Source organism: Lutra lutra, chromosome 9, assembly GCF_902655055.1.
Source record: "Lutra lutra chromosome 9, mLutLut1.2, whole genome shotgun sequence".
NCBI lineage: Eukaryota > Metazoa > Chordata > Mammalia > Carnivora > Mustelidae > Lutra > Lutra lutra.
The window spans coordinates 68,187,920-68,208,147 of record NC_062286.1 but is presented as its reverse complement, the minus strand read 5'-3'; the positions used below and the strand labels follow the sequence as shown (position 1 = coordinate 68,208,147).

At 39.3% G+C, this 20,228-nt stretch overlaps 1 protein-coding gene across 7 annotated transcripts in view; it reads left to right on the top strand.

Annotated features, from left to right (window-relative positions):
• Positions 1-20,228, top strand: part of ACYP2 (acylphosphatase 2) — a 192,533-nt gene that overhangs the window by 42,431 nt on the left and 129,874 nt on the right. Inside the window, exon 4 of one of the 7 annotated variants that reach the window (XM_047745778.1) lies at positions 16,817-16,960. The exons of the other annotated variants lie outside the window; for them this stretch is intronic. Within the exon in view, the coding sequence (XP_047601734.1) occupies positions 16,817-16,892 (76 nt within the window). The 3' untranslated portion in view covers positions 16,893-16,960. Of the gene's footprint in view, positions 1-16,816; positions 16,961-20,228 lie in introns of those variants that run through there. 7 annotated transcript variants of the gene reach the window in all.

Below are 20,228 nucleotides of genomic sequence, written 5' to 3'. Positions count from 1 at the left end.
TATTTAAAAATATATATGGTAATTGTTGAATTAAAGTAAGAAATTCCATTTAATAAAGAAGAACTGTGAAAAAGAATATAAAACATCTCTTGGGAAATGTAACATGGATAATAAGACATCAGTACTAGAGAGTATGATTTATTATAGATAATACATTATTTGTGGTATGGCTGTATTTATAACCATTAGAAATAAAAGTTTAAGTATTGGAGTTTTATGGAGAGCTAGGGATGACAAAGGCAAAATTTGTATTGCATGAATTCAATGAAATGGCATATAAAGTGGGCAACCAAGGTGAAACACGGGTTTCACTTTATTTTTGGCACCAGTTTCCATCCCTTTAAACCTGGTGGGATTTGTAAAACTTGATTTTATTGCCAAAAGAGCCAATTAGGGATGTTAGAGGTGGTGTGTTGGTGGTGGTGGTTTTTTTGTTTTTTGTTTTTTTTTTTTACCTACATATTTTCGATGTTCTTCTTTGTAAACTACTAAAGTGTATTACATTCATCCATTTACCTCACGCCCCCCAAGTTGAAGCTTTTTTATAGATGTTAACCTTTTTTGGACAACTTCAGTCTGTAAAGTCAGCAATGACTGTTCCAGGGCCAATTAACATGTGTAGTGTCATTTGTGCTAATGCCAAATGGTCACTGTGTTCTTGAGTTCTTCAGTCCTTCTATGGTATTCTTCTCGACTTGTTGGGTCTACCTGGCTTTTATTAGTTTCTGTAAAATTGTGGTCATGCCCATGAGAGCCTTTTCCTTCTCTCTCCAACCTTCCATTTCTTTCTCTTTCTCTCGCTCTCTTTTTCTTATTTATTTGATAGAGTGTGATCAACCATGCATACAAGCAGGGGGAGTGGAAGGCAGAGGGAGAGAGAGAAGCAGGCTCCCTGCTGAGTAGGGAGCCTGATGCGGGACTCAATCCCAGGACCCCAGAATCATGACCTGAGTTGAAGGCAGACATTTAACCCACTGAGCGAACCATCCAGGTGCCACCCCTGCCCCTCCCTCTAGTCTTCCATTTCTAAAATATGGGCATCACTGACCTAAACACATATTTTTATCTGGCCCTTATATCAGAAAAATTACTAGAAAAATTCAACCTCTAGGATTTTGACTTCAAACTAGCTGTAGTCTACCAGCTATATCTGTATTACTCTAGACATTTTTTTAAAAAGATTTTATTTATTCATCTGACTGAGAGCGAGAGATCACAAGTAGTCAGAGCAGCAGGCGGTGGTGGAGGGGTGGAGAAGCAGGCTCCCTGCTGAGCAGAGAGCCCGATGTGGGGTTTGAGATTATGACCTGAGATTATGACCTATACGGAAGGTAGAGACTTAACCCACTGAGCCACCCAGGGCCCCCACTCTAGACATTTTTGACAAACAGCTCATAGGAAAGGCCCACAAAAATTAATAGTTTTTTTTCCCACCTAAGGAAAACTCTGCCTTGTATGTTTTTAAGTTAATTTTGTTTTGTTTTGTTTTTAAAGATTTTATTTATTTGACAGAGATAACAAGTAGACAGAGTCAGGCCCAGAGAGCGGGAGAAGAGGGCTCCCTGCTGAGCAGAGAGCCTGATGCAGGGCTCAATCCCAGGACCCTGGGATCATGACCTGAGCCAAAGGCAGAGGCCCCCAATCCACTGAGCCACCCAGGTGCCCCGATTTTGTTTTTTATTTAAAAAAAAATGACCTTGTTTTAAAAGTGAAATAGTGCTAAAAGTAACAAACAGTAGCCTCCCCTCTCCAAACCATCCCATCCTGCTCCTCAGCAATAGTTTTAATGATTTCTTTGGGTGTTCCTTTGAATTTCTAAATAATATCCTTCAAGTATACTTAGTATAAAGTACATATATCTCTGTTGACTTTCTACTATGCTAGATGAATCTGTTGACGTTTTATTATGATCGATGAGGATGTAACTCTGTTACACTGCTTATACCACACTTAGCTTTCCTCATCCCCCTAGCATGTCTGTATCTGACTTTGGATTGTATGGATAAGCAGTCAGTTTTTATATTCTGAGATCTCAGTGTTACTCTTAGGTGAGTAGTCTCTTCTCCAAGAATATACTTGAGAGCCCTTGGGAGGCCATCCTTGTTGCAGGTGCCTGTAACTTGCCTCCCTTCTCCTTTTCTCTCTCTCTCTCTTTCTCTCCCTTCCTTCCTTCCTTCCTTCCTTCCTTGATTTATTTGCTTTAGAGAGCGAGTGCACGACCAAGTGAGAGTGCAGCAGGGGAAGGGGCAGAGGGAGAGGGAGAATCTCAAGCAAACTCCACACTGAGCCCAGAGCCCATTGTGGGCTCCATCTCCTGACCCTGAGATCATGATCTGAGCCGAAATAAAGAGTTGCTCAACCGACTGAGACACCAAGGCACCCCTTTTCCTTTTTAAAGTCTGGGAGGGGGTACAACTGTTCTTCATTCTCCTAAGAAGCCCCAGGAAGGAATCTGGCTCCAGTTTTTGTCTCCTTTTTATAATTTGGTGACACTTAATGGTATTTTATTGTCCATTGTATGCAATTGGCAAACTTTGACCCCTGGATCCAGTTAACATTTTATTTAGAACACTTAAAAAAAAAAAGATTTTATTCTAGAGAGGGAGAGCAAGAGAGTGCACACAAGTGGGGGGGAGTAGAAGTGGTAGAGAGAGAATCTGAAGCAGACTCCTTGCTGAGGGCAGAGACCAACACGGGAATTGATCTCAGGATCCCGAAATCATGAGCTGAAATCAAGAGTCAGATGCCTCACTGACTGAGCCACCTACGTGCCCCCAAAACACTTTTGGTCATAGACCAGACATAACCTCTTTGATGGTTGGAAGCCTATTCAATCTCTCCCTAGATGTTGAAAATTCTTGAGAGCAGGGATTCTGAATAGGGGATTTGGGAAGGGCAGTTTAGGATTTGGATAAGCCACAGAAGGGAGGGTACGTCTTTTATATTCTTGGTCTCTTGACTATCTGAAGCTCCTGAACTCCTTGAATGGCACATGGTTACGCAGTCATGGTCTACCTCTGACAGCTGCTTTTCCTGTAGCTGGTTAGTGAGGGGAGTGGAATGGTTGCATGAGGTGGAGTATGCTGGCTTTTGAAGCTTGTGGGTGGGTCTTGTATTCCCAAGGTTTCCTGCTGGCTTTCCTTCATGTCTGCTCTGTACCAGCCCCAAATAGGGACCCCTTCAGTACCACAAAACTACTTAAAAGAACTATAAGACACAGGAGCTCAGTTTTCAGTCACTAGTGTCCTCGCACTGAAGATAGCAATTAGACTAGGAAATACTGGGGCGCATGGGTGGCTCAGTTGGTTGGGCAGCTGCTTTGGCTCAGGTCATGGCCCTGGACTCCCGGGGTCGAGCCCTACATCAGGCTCCCAGCTCCACAGGGAGTCTGCTTCTCCCTCTGACCTTTTCCCGTCTCATGTTCTCTCGTACTCTCTCTCTCAAATAAATAAATGAAATCTTAAAACAAAAAGAAAATACTGTAGAAGGATGAGTTGATTGTTTCCTATCTCTTGAGAGTTTTCATTTCCGATGACTGAATTTACAAAAAATAAGTAACTTTAGCTGCCAGGAATTTTTCTTTGCATAAATTGAGCGGACTCTCTTGGTGTCACTTGTGGTTATGTAAGAATCGCAATGTGTTAGTGGTTGCTAAATACGTAATTACCCTGCTGGAGAGCAACAGTGTAGTTTCTTTGTTTGTGAAGGTCCGTTTTCATGAGTTAGGAGAATTATAAACAAAATTAACGGGGGGACTTAATTTTATTTCATGTGAGAGATTTCTTCACCCCTTAAGTTAGTGATTCTAAAAATCTGAATTGGAAAATTTAATAATAGACTAAGTAGATCTAAGCTTCTTTGGAAGTTAGACTTGTCAATTCTATTTTTGGTTTCTTAGGAAACAAGTTAAAAACAGCTTTTTAGGCCTTAATACATTTCTAATTACATTTCTTATCTTTTGAGAAGCTTGTTTTTCTTTAAAAAGGTGTTGAGTTCTTTGTACTAATAGGTTTTAAAAATTCATATTTCCTCCAACCATACTTTTAAAAAATACATGCGAAGGGATAACACAAAAGTCCTGTTTTAAGTAAGGCTTTTCACACTGATGTTGTTGAATATGATCATGTGCTTTTATTTGTGAACACATTTGTAGCAACTGCAGTGATGGGCTGGGTTAACTTTTTTTCATCTCTCCAAATCCATCACACCCGACAGCGTGTATAACCCATGATGGTGAATGGGTGTGGAGACCAAGTCCGCTTCCACTCCTGGCCTAGGAACAGTGAGCTGGAGTGGGGAGGGGGTGGGAAACTGCACTACAGTCAGCCCTCGGCTCATCTGTCTGTAGTTGGTAGCTCGTGGACCTGGCACGTTGCAAGGCTTACATATTACCTTGACTGCTGTCCACTAAGTTGCTCACTTCATTTCCAAACACTTGGAGATGAAAAGTGGAAGGAAAAGGGTAATTTTCAGTTGAGTTGCTGTCTCTTTTAGGATTGTGAATGGAGGGAAATGGTGCAAACTCTCAGCCTGTCTGCCATTGTGACTCCGTGTCTTTGACATTGGCCAAGTGGTGGTCATTAATGGTTCTTCAGCTGCTCTCATCAAGTTCCAGGTAGATTGTTAATGTCCCTGACAATCTCTAGAGGCATGGCGAGTACATTCACTTTTCTATCACCTTCTCCCCGTTGGTCGTGCACCTGCTCTGTTGGCCATCTTCTTGGTCCCCCAATACTGCAGGCTTGGAGGATCCCCATCTTCACAAAGTCATCCCCTTGTTCAGTGCTCCATTCAGGCACCCCTCCTTAGAGAGATTTGTGGGACACTCTATCTAAGTAGGCCTGGTGTCACTCTCTGTCACCCTAGCCTTATTTTCACCACAGCACTACTGCCATTGGGTATTTTTGTGTTTTTCTCTATCTCCTTCCAGAATCTTAGCTCCATGAGAATTGAGTCTGTATTTGGGCTGGGTCAGTGGTATATCCCCATCATCAAAGGAAGGAATTCAGCCTTTTTTTTTTTTTTTTTTCCCTGTGAAGAACCAGGTAACATGTATTTAAGGCTTCATCGGTCAAATAGTCTCTGTCACAACTACTCAGCTTTTTTCTCATAGCTCAAAAGCAGCCATACATGATAGGTACACAAATGAATGAAGTTGTATTCTGATAAAACTTTATGGACAGTGAAATCTGAATTTCATGTAATTTTTATGTGTCATGATTATTAGTCTTAACCTTTTTTTTTTTAAGTTTATTTATTTATTTATTTGACAGACAGAGATCACAAGTAGGTGGGGGAGGGGGAAGGAGGCTCTCTGCTGAGCAGAAAGCCTGATTCAGGGCTCAATCCGAGGACCCTGGGATTATGACCTGAGCTGAAGGCAGAGGCCTTAACCCACTGAGCCACCCAGGTGCCCCTTAATCTTTTTTTATTGGGATAGTTTTATGTACTTATTTTTTAATATATGCTCTAATAAAATTGTCAAAATAAGCACTTGGTTTCCAATATAATACATATTTTTAAATTTAGTATAGCTAACATATGCTGTTATATTAGTTTTTGATGTACAATATAGTTATTCAACAATTCTGTACATTCCTCTGTTCTCATCATGAAAGGTATACTCTTTTTTTTTTTTTAAGATTTTATTTATTTGACAGAGATCATAAGTAGGTAGAGAGGCAGGCAGAGAGAGAGGAGGAAGCAGGCTCCCTGCCGAGCAGAGAGCCCGATGTAGGGCTCTATCCCAGGACTCTGGGATCATGACCTGAGCCAAAGGCAGAGGCTTTAACCCACTGAGCCACCCAGGCGCCCCATGAAAGGTATACTCTTAATCCCCATCACCTATTTCATCCGATCCCCCACTCACCTCCCCTCAGGAATGATCATTTTGTTCTTCATAGTCAAGAGTCTGTTTATTGGCTTATCTCTTTTTTTTCCTCCTTTGTTGCTTGATTTCTTAAATTCCACATAGAATTCAAATCACATAGTGTTTGTCTATCTCTGATAGCATTAGATCCATCTTCGTTGTTGGAAATGGCAAGATTTCATTCTTCAATATGCCTGAGTAATAGTCTGTTATAAATGTGTGTGTGTGTATGTGTATCATATCACCTCTTTGTTCATCTATCAATGGGTGCTTGGGCTGCTTTCATAATTTGGCTATTGTAAATAATGCTGTAGCCTTAACCTTTTTAATTTGTGAAAACCATTCTTGCTTGTGGGCTAGATACAAACAGATGGCAGGTCAGATCTTGTCCTCAAGCTGTAGTTTCCTGACCCCTGATGAAGAACATTGATTAGCGAACACTTATTACAGTTTATTATAATGAATGAATTAGTAAAGTAGAATGAAAGGGAGGAATTTTTACATGAAGAAATCAATACATGTACTCCAAAAAAATAGAATGTGAAGATATTCTTGTAAATTAATTCTGAATAAATACATAGTTCTAGAAGGATAAGAATATATCCACTCTTTCAATGTCCTGGATTTGGCCTGGCTAACAGAATACATGTTGTGAATATTCTTAGTTTAGACATGCATGACTCTTGTGTTCTTGTGAATAATGATAGCTATCAGAGGGCTGGTATGGTTAGTTATTCTCACAGACTTGCTGTCAGTAATTATAACAGCAGGTTTTGGGCAAAATTCAGGCACACATACAGGTTTTTATTGAGCATTCATTAGCAAGTAGCCCAAAGCAGTTCATTCAAACTTTCTGTAAACCCAGTGGAGTTTCAGTGCCCTGTTCTTGTAAGTGCTTTGACTTTAGCTCGTATGCAAAATTTATTAAAGATGGACGTTACATTCTCAGGGGAAGAAAAAAAAATCATGCCGTCACTACTACTCTGAAACTAGTAGTTCATATGGGACCAGTTACAGAATCGAACCCTTCCTGTCGTCCCTAATAGTGCATGCTATAAGTCACTTTTTTATACTGTATTTGTGCAAAGACAGAGGAGTGTTTCTAAGCCATTTGAGCTAATCCACATACTTGGAATACCTTTAATTTCACCAATGATAATTCATTTCGAACATTTGTCGTGCCAATGAACAAGTCACTAATTCACCAGTAAAAACTTGTGTTTGATAAACGAGCAGCTAGGTAGCAAAGTGTCATTCATTGGTATAAACAGCCGAAGGATTTGTAGAAGCTGCCTCAGGTTTGTTTTCTTTTTTATAACCATCAACTGCTCTGGACTATGATTCTTGATAGCAAGTTACCTGACCAGCCCCAGCGTTTGAAGTTAGACCCACTAGCATCTACTTACTGTCACATTGATGGTACCGAAGTGGTAACAGACTTTGTAACAACAGCCAGTGCCCTCAGTCCTTACCCCTCCAACAAAATGTGTAGCTAAGGGCACTAACTTTCTTTTCTGTACCTCTGCATCCCAGTGAGGAGTGTAAGAATTACAAGGAAATGGGAAGAGAAATATTTGTTGTACGTTTTGTAGGCGTATGTAGGGACCACACAAGAGCAGCTCTCCAGTGTTGCTAGCCTTGGGGTGCTTCACCCTCTCTCTGTGGTTTCCTCTATCCCTGCTCAGTCCTTCATAAGCAGTCACTTAGCATGGTCACCCCGTTTGAGTGTGCCATCTCTTCTTTGGAAGGACCAGGACTGATGCCAAGATGAGTGGAAAGCATTCCCTACTTCTTAAATATTCTTCTGAAACAGGATTTTTATTGGCCACATGAAATTCTGTCACATAGCCTTCCCAGTGTTTCCCGAACTAGTTCTCTATTTTTGAAGTGTGTACACAGTGTTATACTGATTTTTATCATGATACGTCAAAGCATTTATGGTGCCATGAAAAACTCCCAATAAACACATTTTTAAATGTTTACTCTGTTATGAACAAAGCACAAAGCTTGAGTTGTTTATTGAATAGTGACAAGAGATTTGCTGTCAACCATCTGGTTTGTTTAATGTAGTGTTTATGATGACAAAGAAGTATATTTTCAAGATAGTTGGCTGGCTGTACTCTGTCCTCTATAGAATAAAGCAAGTCTGTGGCCCAGACCTACAACTTCAAGTTCTTTAATTCTGGGCTCTCAGAACAGTTGAACTGACTGGTGGAAGTAATAGTTTTACTTGAATCTGAGATTTTTTTCTGTTTTCTGGACTAGCCTTTGTTTGGTTGTTGGATAATGGACTAGGTGACCTTTTTATTTTCCTGTGTGCTCATGATTCTAGAAAAAATAAAAAGCATTTAGTGGAAAAGATTTGGAGAGAACATAGTTTGATGACCTAACTTGTGTAGGAATAGTGCCATATTTGAAAACATTAAGAGTAGGGTTTTAATCAAGGAGTAGGAGACGAAGGAATAATGGGCTCTTAAATTCTGGGCTGCTAGTTCTCTACCTTACTACCTTACCCTGTGTACGTTCTCTGGACTTAGGTTAATTTTCCCCCAGTTTTACAAAAATCCCTTGAGCCCGTTCATTCATTCGCTCATTCATTCAGTGCATTCAAAAAAATACTCACCGAGCACCTACCATGTTGTAGGGACCAAGCTATGGCTGTGAACAAGCTGGCTAAATTATCTACTTGTAGATGTACCTGACATCTTTCAAGGGAGTTGGATAATTAATAAGTACACAAATAAGATACTCATGAATAATGACAAGAAGGGGATACATAGGATGATGAAGAGTAAATGAGGTAGGGCACTTTACGTTGGATGGTCAGGATAAGGCCAAACTCATTTTGTCACAGAAGTTAGCACCCTAGAATAGAATGATGTAGTCAAGTGGGGACTTGGCTTCAGGACCTTTGGCAAATTGCTCAGCCTCTCAGAACACCTTGACAGCCTGAAGATAATGATTCTTACAGTAGTTACAGAATTAGAGAAAATTCCTGACACTGTGAGCATTATTTTCTGTTAGGTCACAAATAAATATTAGGTTTCTTGTTAAAGCTCTTAGAATTATATATAATCTGAATTCTAGAATACCCATTTTCCAGTGACCTAACTTCAGAAAACTCTTCTGTACATCTTTGAATCAATTTAACACATCTGATATTTACTGAGCACTTACTGTGCATCTGTCTGTGGTGATCCGTTAGGGCAAATGAAAGAGTCACCATCCCTGCCTTGTTAGAATTCATCTGATAACCTTATTTGTGACTGACAAAACTGTTTCTGAGCACTGGTTCTCCTGACGAGTAGTGACAGTGCTTCATCCCACTGGTAGGCATATTATACATTCAAATTTTGTTATGGTTGTGAAATGAAATAAACATGTACAAAAACTGCATAAAACATGGGCTATAAATCTTACAGTCTGATGAGCCCTCTCTTACGAAATGCTTATTTCTGCACCAATCATAAATCTCTGTTCCTTCACTAAGAAGAATAAAAGAAACAGAAAAATAGAAGAGAGCATTTATGACCACCATTGGCTGGCCACACAGCCTTGCTTCTGGATTCGGGCTTGGAGCAAAAGAACTGGGGTGCAGTCCTGCAAAGTTACGAAACGGGCAGTGACTCTGAATTTTGAGCAGTTTATCCAGTTGGGTGTTGTGGGGGGTCTTTTGTGTATTTTTTTGTTTTGGATTATCATTTGTGTATAGTGGTGTCCACATTAGTACAAACCCATATTCCCCAGAACTTGCCAGGAAGAACTGGACAACTAGTTCTGGAAGGATCTCCTATGGAAAGGACAAAGAATATATTAAACCAACATCAAAGTGATATTTAGTGGCGAAATACTAAAGGCAAATCCAATTCAAGGTATGAACAAGACAGGGATATCTGCTCTTACCACCGCTGAATCCTGATTTGAGAGTTTAAGGTAATACAATGAAAATGAAAGCTATAACAAATTTGTGAAGCAGGAGATAGGATTATCACTATTTACCTTTATGTCATTGTTTACCTAGAAAATCCACCAGAACCAACAGAAAAATTACTGGAATTAATAAGAGTTCATTAAAAGGGAAGATTCAGGGGCAGTTGGATGGCTCAGTCTGTTAAGCATCTGGTTTTGGCCCAGGTCATGATCTTGGGGTCCTGGGACCAAGTCCCACATAGAGGGGAGCCTGCTCCCAAGCAGATAGAATCTGCATCTCCATCTCTCTCTGCCCCTACCCCAGCTCGTGTTCCTGTGGTCCCTCTCTTTCTCTCCCTCCCTCTCTTTCTCTCCCTCCCTCTCTTTCTCTCCCTCCCTCTCTTTCTCTCCCTCCCTCTCTTTCTCTCCCTCCCTCTCAATAAATAAATAAATAAGAGGGAAGATATAAAATGAATTTATGAAATTAAGTACCTGCCTTATATTTCAGTGTAATTTTAATTTTGTTAACTGCTGGCATTTTATCTTTAGAGAATCACCCCTGATCCACTCCATGTGACCCTTGCCCAGTCCCAGATACCGGGAAGGGTATGAGATGTTGCTGGGCTTGTCACGATACCACATTCCCTTGGTACCACGATACATCTGGGGGGTGAACATAGGCCCCAAGCAGGACTAATAAGAAATGCTGAAAGAGCCCACCTTCTACTAGGACTACAGAGTCAGGAGCTGACGGGATTGTCAGCAGCTGTCCCATCCTAGCAACATCATTTGATCCCTGGATCTAGCCATAGTTAGGCCACATAAAAACTTCAGACCAGGTCCTTCCCTAATCGTTGCAGGGTCTGGGTGAGAGGAAAAACGGAGGCCCACCAACCATGTGTTTCTATGTTGAATTTTTAAATTAAGCCATTAAATAAAATGTTTTACCTCCCTACTTTGATAAACCTTCTAGTACAACAGAATTAAACATGCAAATCAGAATTGTAGAACAGTGCTGTCTATAAGACAGTAAACTGGCAAAATAAAAAAATGTTTGCATTAAATAATTATCTTGCAAACCTGGGTGTGCTGATCAGGGGTCAGAAATTTAGGATGAGTACTAATATATAATAACACAAGTCATAATTCTGCAAAATATATTTCCCTTACATTTTAGCAAAATCACTAAAATTATGATCAGTAATTTTTGTTCTACCTACAATAATCTAAAATATTCAAAAATGCAATTATATTAAAAATGTACCCAACTGAATATTTCATTAAAATGTATATTAAAACAATTGCAAACATTTGAAAGATTAAGTGTTCTAATACATATATTTTGAATTATTAGACTGAGACCGAGAAGCACAAGTAGGGGGAGGTGGAGAGGGAGAAGCAGACTTCCAGCTGAGCATGGAACCCCATGTGGAACTTGATCCCAGGACCCTGAGATCATGACCTGAGCTGAAGTCAGATGCCTAACCATCTGAGCCACCCAGGCATCCCTTTAATATATTTTCCAAAAATGTTATTTATTCCCTAAAATATTTAGAATTATCTAAAAATTAAGTCATTTAAATAAATGAAGATTTAACATTCAAATCTTGAAATTTAACCCTATTTTCAGGAAAATAAAACTATTCTTAATTAGGAGCAGGGTCTGTCTCAAAAGTCACGGTTGGAGAGTATTTAGGAAAAAGTTGCTGTTTAATTTTGAGGACACAGGGCAAGAAGCGACGAGAAATCTTTCCCAGGAGCCTGAATAGTGTTAGTCACAAGAGTGGCTGTTTAGCATTACAGGTTGCATTTGTCACCTCTTAGTGTCACTTCCTGAGTAAGAGGAACTTGTGCACTGTGTAACAAATGTATTTATTAGTGTCCTTTCTGGTGGGGGGCCTGTAGAGTGTGAGGCCAGGGCAGGAGCCCTCTTGCTTGTGTCGAAGGGTAGTACTCTCTAAGACGTGGCAGTGACCTAAACCAGCAAACTTTCATACAACTATGTAGAAAATATAATGAAATAAGATCCCATTCACAATAGAACCTTAAATAAAAATTATCTGGAATTAGGTAGATTATGAAATACATACATGTATAGTGTGTATATGAAGAAAACCACAAGCCCTTACTAAAATACATGTTGGAAAAGCAGAAAATTTGAATAAATGGGAAGAGGTGCTAGGTCTTTGGATAAAAAGTCTCAAAATTATAAAGATGCCAGTGCATTTAAAATTAATGCATTTAAACAGTTTTTTTTTTTTTTTTAAGATTTTATTTATTTATTTGACAGAGAGAGGATCACAAGTAGGCAGAGAGGCGGGCAGAAAAAGAAAAGGGAAAGCAGGCTGCCTGCTGAGCAGAGAGTCCAATGCAGGACTTGATCCCAGGACTCTGGGATCACAACCTGAGCCAAAGGCAGAGACTTAACCCACTGAGCCATCCAAGCACCTATGCATTTAAGCAGTTCTAATTGTAGTGAAAGTTGTGACTGTCTCCTCAATATACATTCCATGCCAGGTTTGTGGGTACCCCTCATTAATCCAAGCAAATAATTTTAATCTTGTTTTTCTTAGTTGTGATTGATTTAAAAAAAAAAAAAAAACTGGTGGGATGACATGATTCAGGCCTAATTGCATAGAGCAAACAATTGCTGGTGTCTCCTCGTCTTCAGCTGGCTGTCAGTGAGGACGCAATGGTCCAGGTTGCTTCTGGCAGCCATCCTGCAGCCACGAGGAGATGTAGCTTTAAGATGAACTTGACCTAATGGGTAGCAGAGCTGGAGGCTGACACATGGGTTATTAATGACACGGAAGAGCCGTTGTTTCAAGGAATACTGAAATTTGATCTGCTTTTGGATTCATAGTTATGAATGCCAATCAATTCCTTTATTGTTTTAATGTCTTTGAATTGGGCTTTCAGGGTTTTGCACCCTAGAGCATCTTAACTAATATAGTCATCATTATCTCCCACAAATGTTTTTTTAATGAAATGAGAAAATGCTTTTCAAATTTATGTGGAGGAATGAAAAATTTAAAATCTTACAGTAATCTTAACAGTGCAATACTAATCCAAATACATTAGTCAGGCCAGTGAAAGAGAATAGGAAGTTCAGAAACAGAACCTAATGCATGCACTTCCTATACGATGAAAATGGATTATTTAGTAAGCAATGCCAAGACCATGGGTAACTATTAAGAAGAATGTTAGGGAGCACCTGGGTGGCTCAGTGGGCTAAGGCCTCTGCCTTCAGCTCAGGTCATGATCTCAGGGTCCTGGGATCGAGCCCCACATCAGGCTCTCTGCTCAGCGGGGAGCCTGTTTGCCCCTCTCTCTCTGCCTGCCTCTCTGACTACTTGTGATCTCTGTCTGTCAAATAAATAAAAAAAAAATCTATTAGTTTCCTTCCTCCTACCAGGTAAATCCTATCTAGATTAAGAGTTGAGTGTAAAAGATTAAACCATAGAAGAACTGGAAGGATATACAGATACCAAATCTCTACATTGGAGTTAGTGAGGGCCTTATAAACTGAAAGGCAAATAAAATGTAAAGGATACATAAGGTAAACTTGAAGTGTTTAGAACTTTATATGCCAAGGGACACCATAAACAGAATTTATGGGCAAAAGGAAGTTGTTAAAATATAGCTAAATGAGGTATGTTGTGAGTGGAAAATAAATATGAGAACAAAACATTGCCTGAAAAAATTCAAAGGGAAAAAAAATGGCCAGATAGTTCACACACACAAAAAATTTTGATCAGCAAATACATGCAAAAGGTTTAATATCCCTAGTAGTTAAGGAAATTGAGAGACCTTCCCACCACAAACTGGCAAAGATCAAAAAGAATACTATCAGAATATCTGAATGAACATGTGTACATATATATCAAAATAGGGTAGCCAGCAATTCTTGCTTGGGAAATAACTTCTTTCCTTATTCTGGAAGTCTGTCCTTCCTCTATCAGTGTCAAAATATCCTTTCTTCAATTAATTGCTTTTGATAGTAGATCATAGTTTTAAATGTTTTCCTAGTATCCTTATTTTTATTACTCTAATTAATATAATACTATTTTTTAAAAAGACTTTTTAACTTTATTTGACAGAGCCACAGCAAGAGAAGGAGAAGTAGGCTCCCTGCCGAGCAGGGAGTCCAATGTGGGGTTCGATCCCAGGACTCTGGGATCATGGCCTGAGCTGAAGGCAGATGCTTAACCACTGAGTCACCCTGGTACCCCTAAAATGCTATTATCCCTATTTTTAAATTTCTTACAAATTTGAAGAATGAAATGTTGTCAACATTATGGTACTTCTCAAAATTGAAAAACAAAAACAAAAAACCAACTGGTCTGTGAAATCCAGAATTCTAAGCACTGTTCAAAATACAAATACCGATAACATTCAATTTCATAGATGTAAGGTTTTGACTCCAGCAAAAACCTGGGAAGTTGTGTTGTTAGTAGACTTTGGTGCTGCTTAATTAGTTAGATTTTGCCTTTTACAAAAAAATGGAAGGTCGGAATATTTTTAAAATAGGAGAAAGCCAGTTTTCAATTAGTAGTCCTTATTTTAAAGAACATTACAGATGTGAATTAAACATGACAACAGCACTGATCACTGCTGTTCCTGTAACCTACATTTGGATGCAAGTTGAGGGCTTGTTTTAAGATCTATTGAGGTCTTTGCTAGCCTTGGAAGGAGGAAAAGATGTCTATATTCCTTGTTTATCAAGGTGTACTTTTAAGCTTTATTGTAACAATACAGAAATAACAGGTAGTTTGCTGAACGTTTATGTATTTGTTGTCACATGAATATATTATCTCATTAAATTCTTGGATTAGTTCTGTAAGACTGTAATTATTAACAAACTTTGTTAACTGTTGAGGAAAGGGAAGTTTAGGGAAGGTGAAGGAACTTGTTGAACCTGATGCCATTTATAGATGATAGGACTGGAAAGAGCCCCCACCAGGGGACTCCACAATGAGTTTGAATCAGTAACTTAGTTCCTGAAAACTGGTATACTCAGGATAAGTGCTCAAAGATAAAATACATCAAAGTAAATGAAACTTTGTTTTCTGGAAGGTGTGTTCTTGTTTTGCTCAAGAGTCCAGTTTTTCATTTAATGATAATGTGAATTATGTGAATTATTTTATTTATAATATATATAATTATATTAATTATATATAATTATGCTACCATAAAGATTAAGCTCCTATTTTTTAGCCTATAATATAGGCTGGAATGTAAGCTGGAATGATCGACAACGATTATTATACAAATAGCACATTCTGCTAGAACAATGCAGCAATTCATGTTTTGGAATTGTTGTTATTGTCTTTCTATCTGCAAGTGATACTCATAGATTAGAAAATAGTTGACATTATGAATTTGCAGAATATAGAAACATTCCCATTTACAATTCAGTTAAAGTTTGCTTCAAAATTACAGAGTAAAGGGTGCGTGGGTGGCTCAGATGGTTAAGCAACCAACTTTCGATATCTGCCCAGATCTGGGGATCTCAGGGTTGTGAAATCAAGACCCACATAGGGTTAGGGTTAGGGTCTCTCTTCTGCCCCCCTCCCAATAAAATAAAATAAGATTACAGAGTAAAATATTTTTTTGTTTTGCTTTTATTTGTACTGTGTTCACAAAGAGGGTGCCTGGGTTGCTCAGTCAGTTAGGGGTTGGACTCTTCATTTCAGCTCAGGTACTGAGCTCAGGGTCATGATATTGAACCCTGCCTCACCTCAGTGCTGCTGGGCGTGGAACCTGCTTAAAATTCTCCCTCTACCTCCTCCCTCCCAACACCCACCCCCCATGCCATTTGCACCACTCTCAAAAAAAAAAAAAAAAAAAATTAGAAGCCAGAGGTTTAAATAGGCATGATACATAAAACCTCAAGACTGATCATTTTTTATCCCATTGGCATTTTCTTTGGGAACACTGTATAATGGCTTTTGGTTCAATGCTCCAGGAAGACATCAATAAGTGAAGCTGAAAAAATTAACTGTACATGTTTATTGAGTTAAATCTTGTGTGCAGCCCAGCCTCTTTATCCTTGAAGTATTTGATTCAAATCTTAAATGCACTGAAATTTTTCTCGTATCAGGAAGTCCATATTATAATTTTATATAAAGATAAAATACATACCTATAGAGTAGTATGGTCAATGTCAATGATTCTTATTTTCCTCAACATTTAATTTTGTTATTTTCTTTTCTATATTTACTCTATTTACAAGTTCTGTTAACATTTTTTCTTTTCCTTTGCTTTGTAATTTACAGTTGATTTCTTTGTAAGTGTAATGTTTGTTATTTCTACCTACATATGAAAAATACTTAGGTTAGAGGTGAATTATCTTCTTTTATAAACCTTTGTACCTCATTAAAATGCTATCCACACAGTGAGTGCTTGTTCAACTGTGATATTACTTAGTGTAAATATTCAGAGTTGGTATCACTAGCAAAAACTCTAGGAGCTATTTTAGGAAGTTGTATTTTCTGATAAATGAATATTCAAGTGGAAGTCAAGAAAGCAAGAACCATATGCGTTTGCTTGTTTGGGGGACCTCCCCAAACTAGGTCAAAAAGAGACCTGAAAACTCCAACTAAACTGCATCATTCTTTTCTTTTTAGTTAAATTTTGATCTTCACTGCACCTGGCATGCAGCTGTCTGCAGGATGACCGTTGTCTTTTCTCAGCCTTCTCATTTGGGAATGCTGTTGTTGTCAGGGGTGGTGTGTGGGTTCCTGCGTGCTTCCATCATGGAGGGCTATACTCACCACAGACCGATTCAGTCAGCCTCTTGCACTGCAGATCTTCTCAGGTTCTTAGACTTCTTTGGAATGATAGTCAACTGAGAGATTATATTTTACATATAGCTTTTTCGACATTCACTTATCATTCATGACTATGGTTTGTAGGTTTAATCTCTTGAGTAAATGTTAGGAATAGGTTTAGCTGCAGGTCACAGAAAATCCAAGTAATTAATACTGGCTGAAACAAAATAAAGACTTGATTTTTTTTTTTTTTTCCTTGGGTAAGAGAAGTCCAGAGACCGGCAGCTCAAGACTCACTTGGCAGTTCCTCGGTCATAAGGATCACAGACTCCATCCCCTAGGGCTCCTCAGAATTGCAAGATGGCCCCCGAAGTTCAGCTATAACATCGACAGCTGAGGCAGCAGGAAGGAATAAGGGGCAAAGGCAAAAGGGCATGCTTCCTGGCTTAAAAGCATTTTCTCAGGAGCCCCATTCAGTGATTTGTGCTGTATTAGTCACAAGAAGGGATGATAAATAAATTCTTTGAGCTGGCATACTGGCATATCAATTAAAATTGGGGTTCTGTTACTAAGGAAGAAGGGCGAAATATGTCTTATATGGGTGTTTAGAAACTTCTGCTTTTTGATATTTAACCCATTTTATTTTTAAGATTTGTCCTTTATTACCAAGTGAGCCATGGAGGTACGTTTCATGTGGTTTTGTTTCTGTGGTCAACATGAACAAATGTTCTGTCAACACTTAATTTTCTTCTTCTGATAGGATTATTTCAAGAAAATTTTTTAGAGTTTTTGATGAGTTACATTAAATATTTATGAGGCTCCTATTGCAAGGATATTGTGCTAGACAGTGTTTTTCCACCTTGGCACCCTTGGCATTTTGGCAGATAATTCTTTGTTGTGAGGGGTATGTCTTGTGCAGCATCCCTAGATGCCAGTAACAGCTCCCAATTTTGACAATCAGAAGTGTCTCCACACGTTGCCACGTGTTCCTGGGGGGACAAAATCATCCTCACTGAGAACCACTGTGCGGGAAGATAGCCCCACATATATTTAAATTGTCTGTTTGGTTTTCTGTAAAAGCATGTCATTGTAGATCTTACTTGGTCACTGTTATGAACAAAGTACTGTTGGTTGAATTTTTACTGTGTGCCATGCACCAGGATGAGAACTCTACATATATTACCTGATGTAAAAGCACTGCATTAAAAGTATTAATGATATTAGATAGTATTATTACCCCCCATGTTACAGATGAGAAAAAGGAGTTTTGGAGGTTATTTTAGCTTCGATTCCCCTGAGGCCCTGGCTTGGTTGTGACTGAATTGGGAGACAGTCCCAGGAGGCAGTGATGGAGAAGGGAGAAGGAAACTTGGAAGGAAAAACAGCCAGTAAGCAATTGATGTTGAGCTGGGATCTGGTTACCCCAAGGCTACCAGAGCACTCTACCTCTCGGGACCCTTCTGAAGAGCCATGAAGAATGCATCTCAGAATTAGTTCCCTTCATTGTCTGCTAAGTTTGAAAGAGGCTAAGAAATGTCTCCCCTGACTCCCATTGGTTACCTTAAGGGGCAGTAAGCTGCTTTCCTTTCACTGATACAAAGACCCAGCCACTGTTCCCTGAAGGAGTCTGTTAATTTTCAGTGTGTAACAGCTTACTACAAATTTAGTGGTTTATTTTTTATTTTTAAAAAGATTTTATTTATTTGTCAGAGAGCAAGAGAGAGCAGAGAAGCAAGTTGTGTGGCAGGGCAGAGGGCGAAGCAGGCTTCCTGCTGAGCAAGGAGCCTGATGTGGAACTTGATCCCAGGACCTGGGATCATGACCTGAGCTAAAGGCGGATAAGTAACTGACTGAGCTGCCTAGGTGTCCCAAATTTAGTGGTTTAAAACAACACACATTTAGTAGCTCACAGTTTTGTAGGTCAGATGTCTGACATGGCATTGTTGGGTTTTCTGCTCAAGGTATCACAAAAGCCAGAAACCAGTTCCTGTCACTCTTCAGACACTGTGGAAAAATCCACTTCCAAGTGCTTTTAGGTTTTTGGTAGAATCCAGTTCCTTGTGGTTGTAGGACTGGGATCCTCACATTTTTACTGACTGTTTTCTGGGGGTCATTTTCAGCTTTTAGGAGTGATATGATCTAATTCCATCTTTTTAAAAAATTTTTTTAATTCCAATATAATTAACGTGCAGTGTTACATTGATTTCAGGTCTACAGTACATTTCAACAATTCCATACATCACCCAGTTCTCATCACTACAAGTGCACCCCATAATCCCCATCATTTCTTTCACCCATTTCCCTTACCCCCATCGTCAGTTTGTTCTCTATAGTTGAGAATCTGTTTTTTCGTTTGTGTGTGTCCCCCCCCCCCCCCCCCCGCCCTTGGTTTTGTTTATTTCTAATTTAAGTAGTCTCCATGCCCCAGTGTAGACAGTGCAGGGCTTGAACTCATGACTCTAAGATCAAGACCTGAGTTAAAATCAAGAGTTGGATGCTTAAACGACTGAGCCACCCAGGCCCTCCCGTTTTGTTTTTGAAATTCCACATATGAGTGGAATCATATGAACCACTCCCATTTTTCAGCCAGCAACCATGCATGAAATCCTTTTCATGCTTCAAGTCTCTGACTTCCTCTTCTACCACTTAAAACAGTTCATTGGTTTCTAGTATAGTCACAAGATTATGCAAGCGTTATGACCACCTAATTGCAGAATGTTTTCCTCACTTCAAAGAGAAACCCATTAGTGATCACCCCCTTTCCCCGGTAGCCTCAAATCCTGGCAACCACTAACCTATGTTCCGCCCCTCTGATTTGCCTGTCCTCAACATGTAGTATAAATGGTATCCTACAGTATGTGCCCTTTGGTGTCTGGCTTCTTTCTAGGTTCATTTGTGTTGCAGCATGGATCAGTACTTCATTCTTTTTTATGGCTGAATAACATCCTATCGTGTGACCTGACCAAATCTGATTTACTCATTCATCAGTTGATAGACATTTGGGTTGTTTCCTCTTTGGGCCATTATGAATAATGATGCTGTAAACATTTGTATGCATGGTTTTGTGTGGACCTAAGTTTCTACTTCTTTTGAGAATATTCCTAGGATTGGAATTAAGTCATTTGGTAACTGTATATTTAAGATTTTGAGGGGCGGCTGAACTGTTTTCTAAAGTGACTGCACCATTTTTGCAAAGCAATGCATGAGAGTTCTGATTTCTTCACATCTTCACCAACAAACATTCTTTTTTTTGTTGTTGTATCATAGGCATCCTAGTGGGTATGAACTGGTATCTCATTGTGGTTTTGGTTTTCATTTTGCTGATGGCTAATGATGTTAACATTTTCTCATGTGTTTATTAGCTACTAGTTATATACACTTTGAAGAAATGTTTATCTACATCCTTTGCCATTTAAAAAAATTTGGTTGCCTTTTTATTCAGTTTTAAGAGTTTTCTATGTACCGTATTCTTTTTATTTTATTTTATTTTATTTATTTGACAGAGATCACAAGCAGGCAGAGAGAGAGGAGGAAGCAGGCTCCCTGCTGAGCAGAGAGCCCGATGCGGGGCTCCATCCCAGGACCCTGGGATCATGACCTGAACCGAAGGCAGAGGTTTAACCCACTGAGCCACCCAGGCGCCCTGTATTCTTCTCTTAGACCCCTATCACATATAG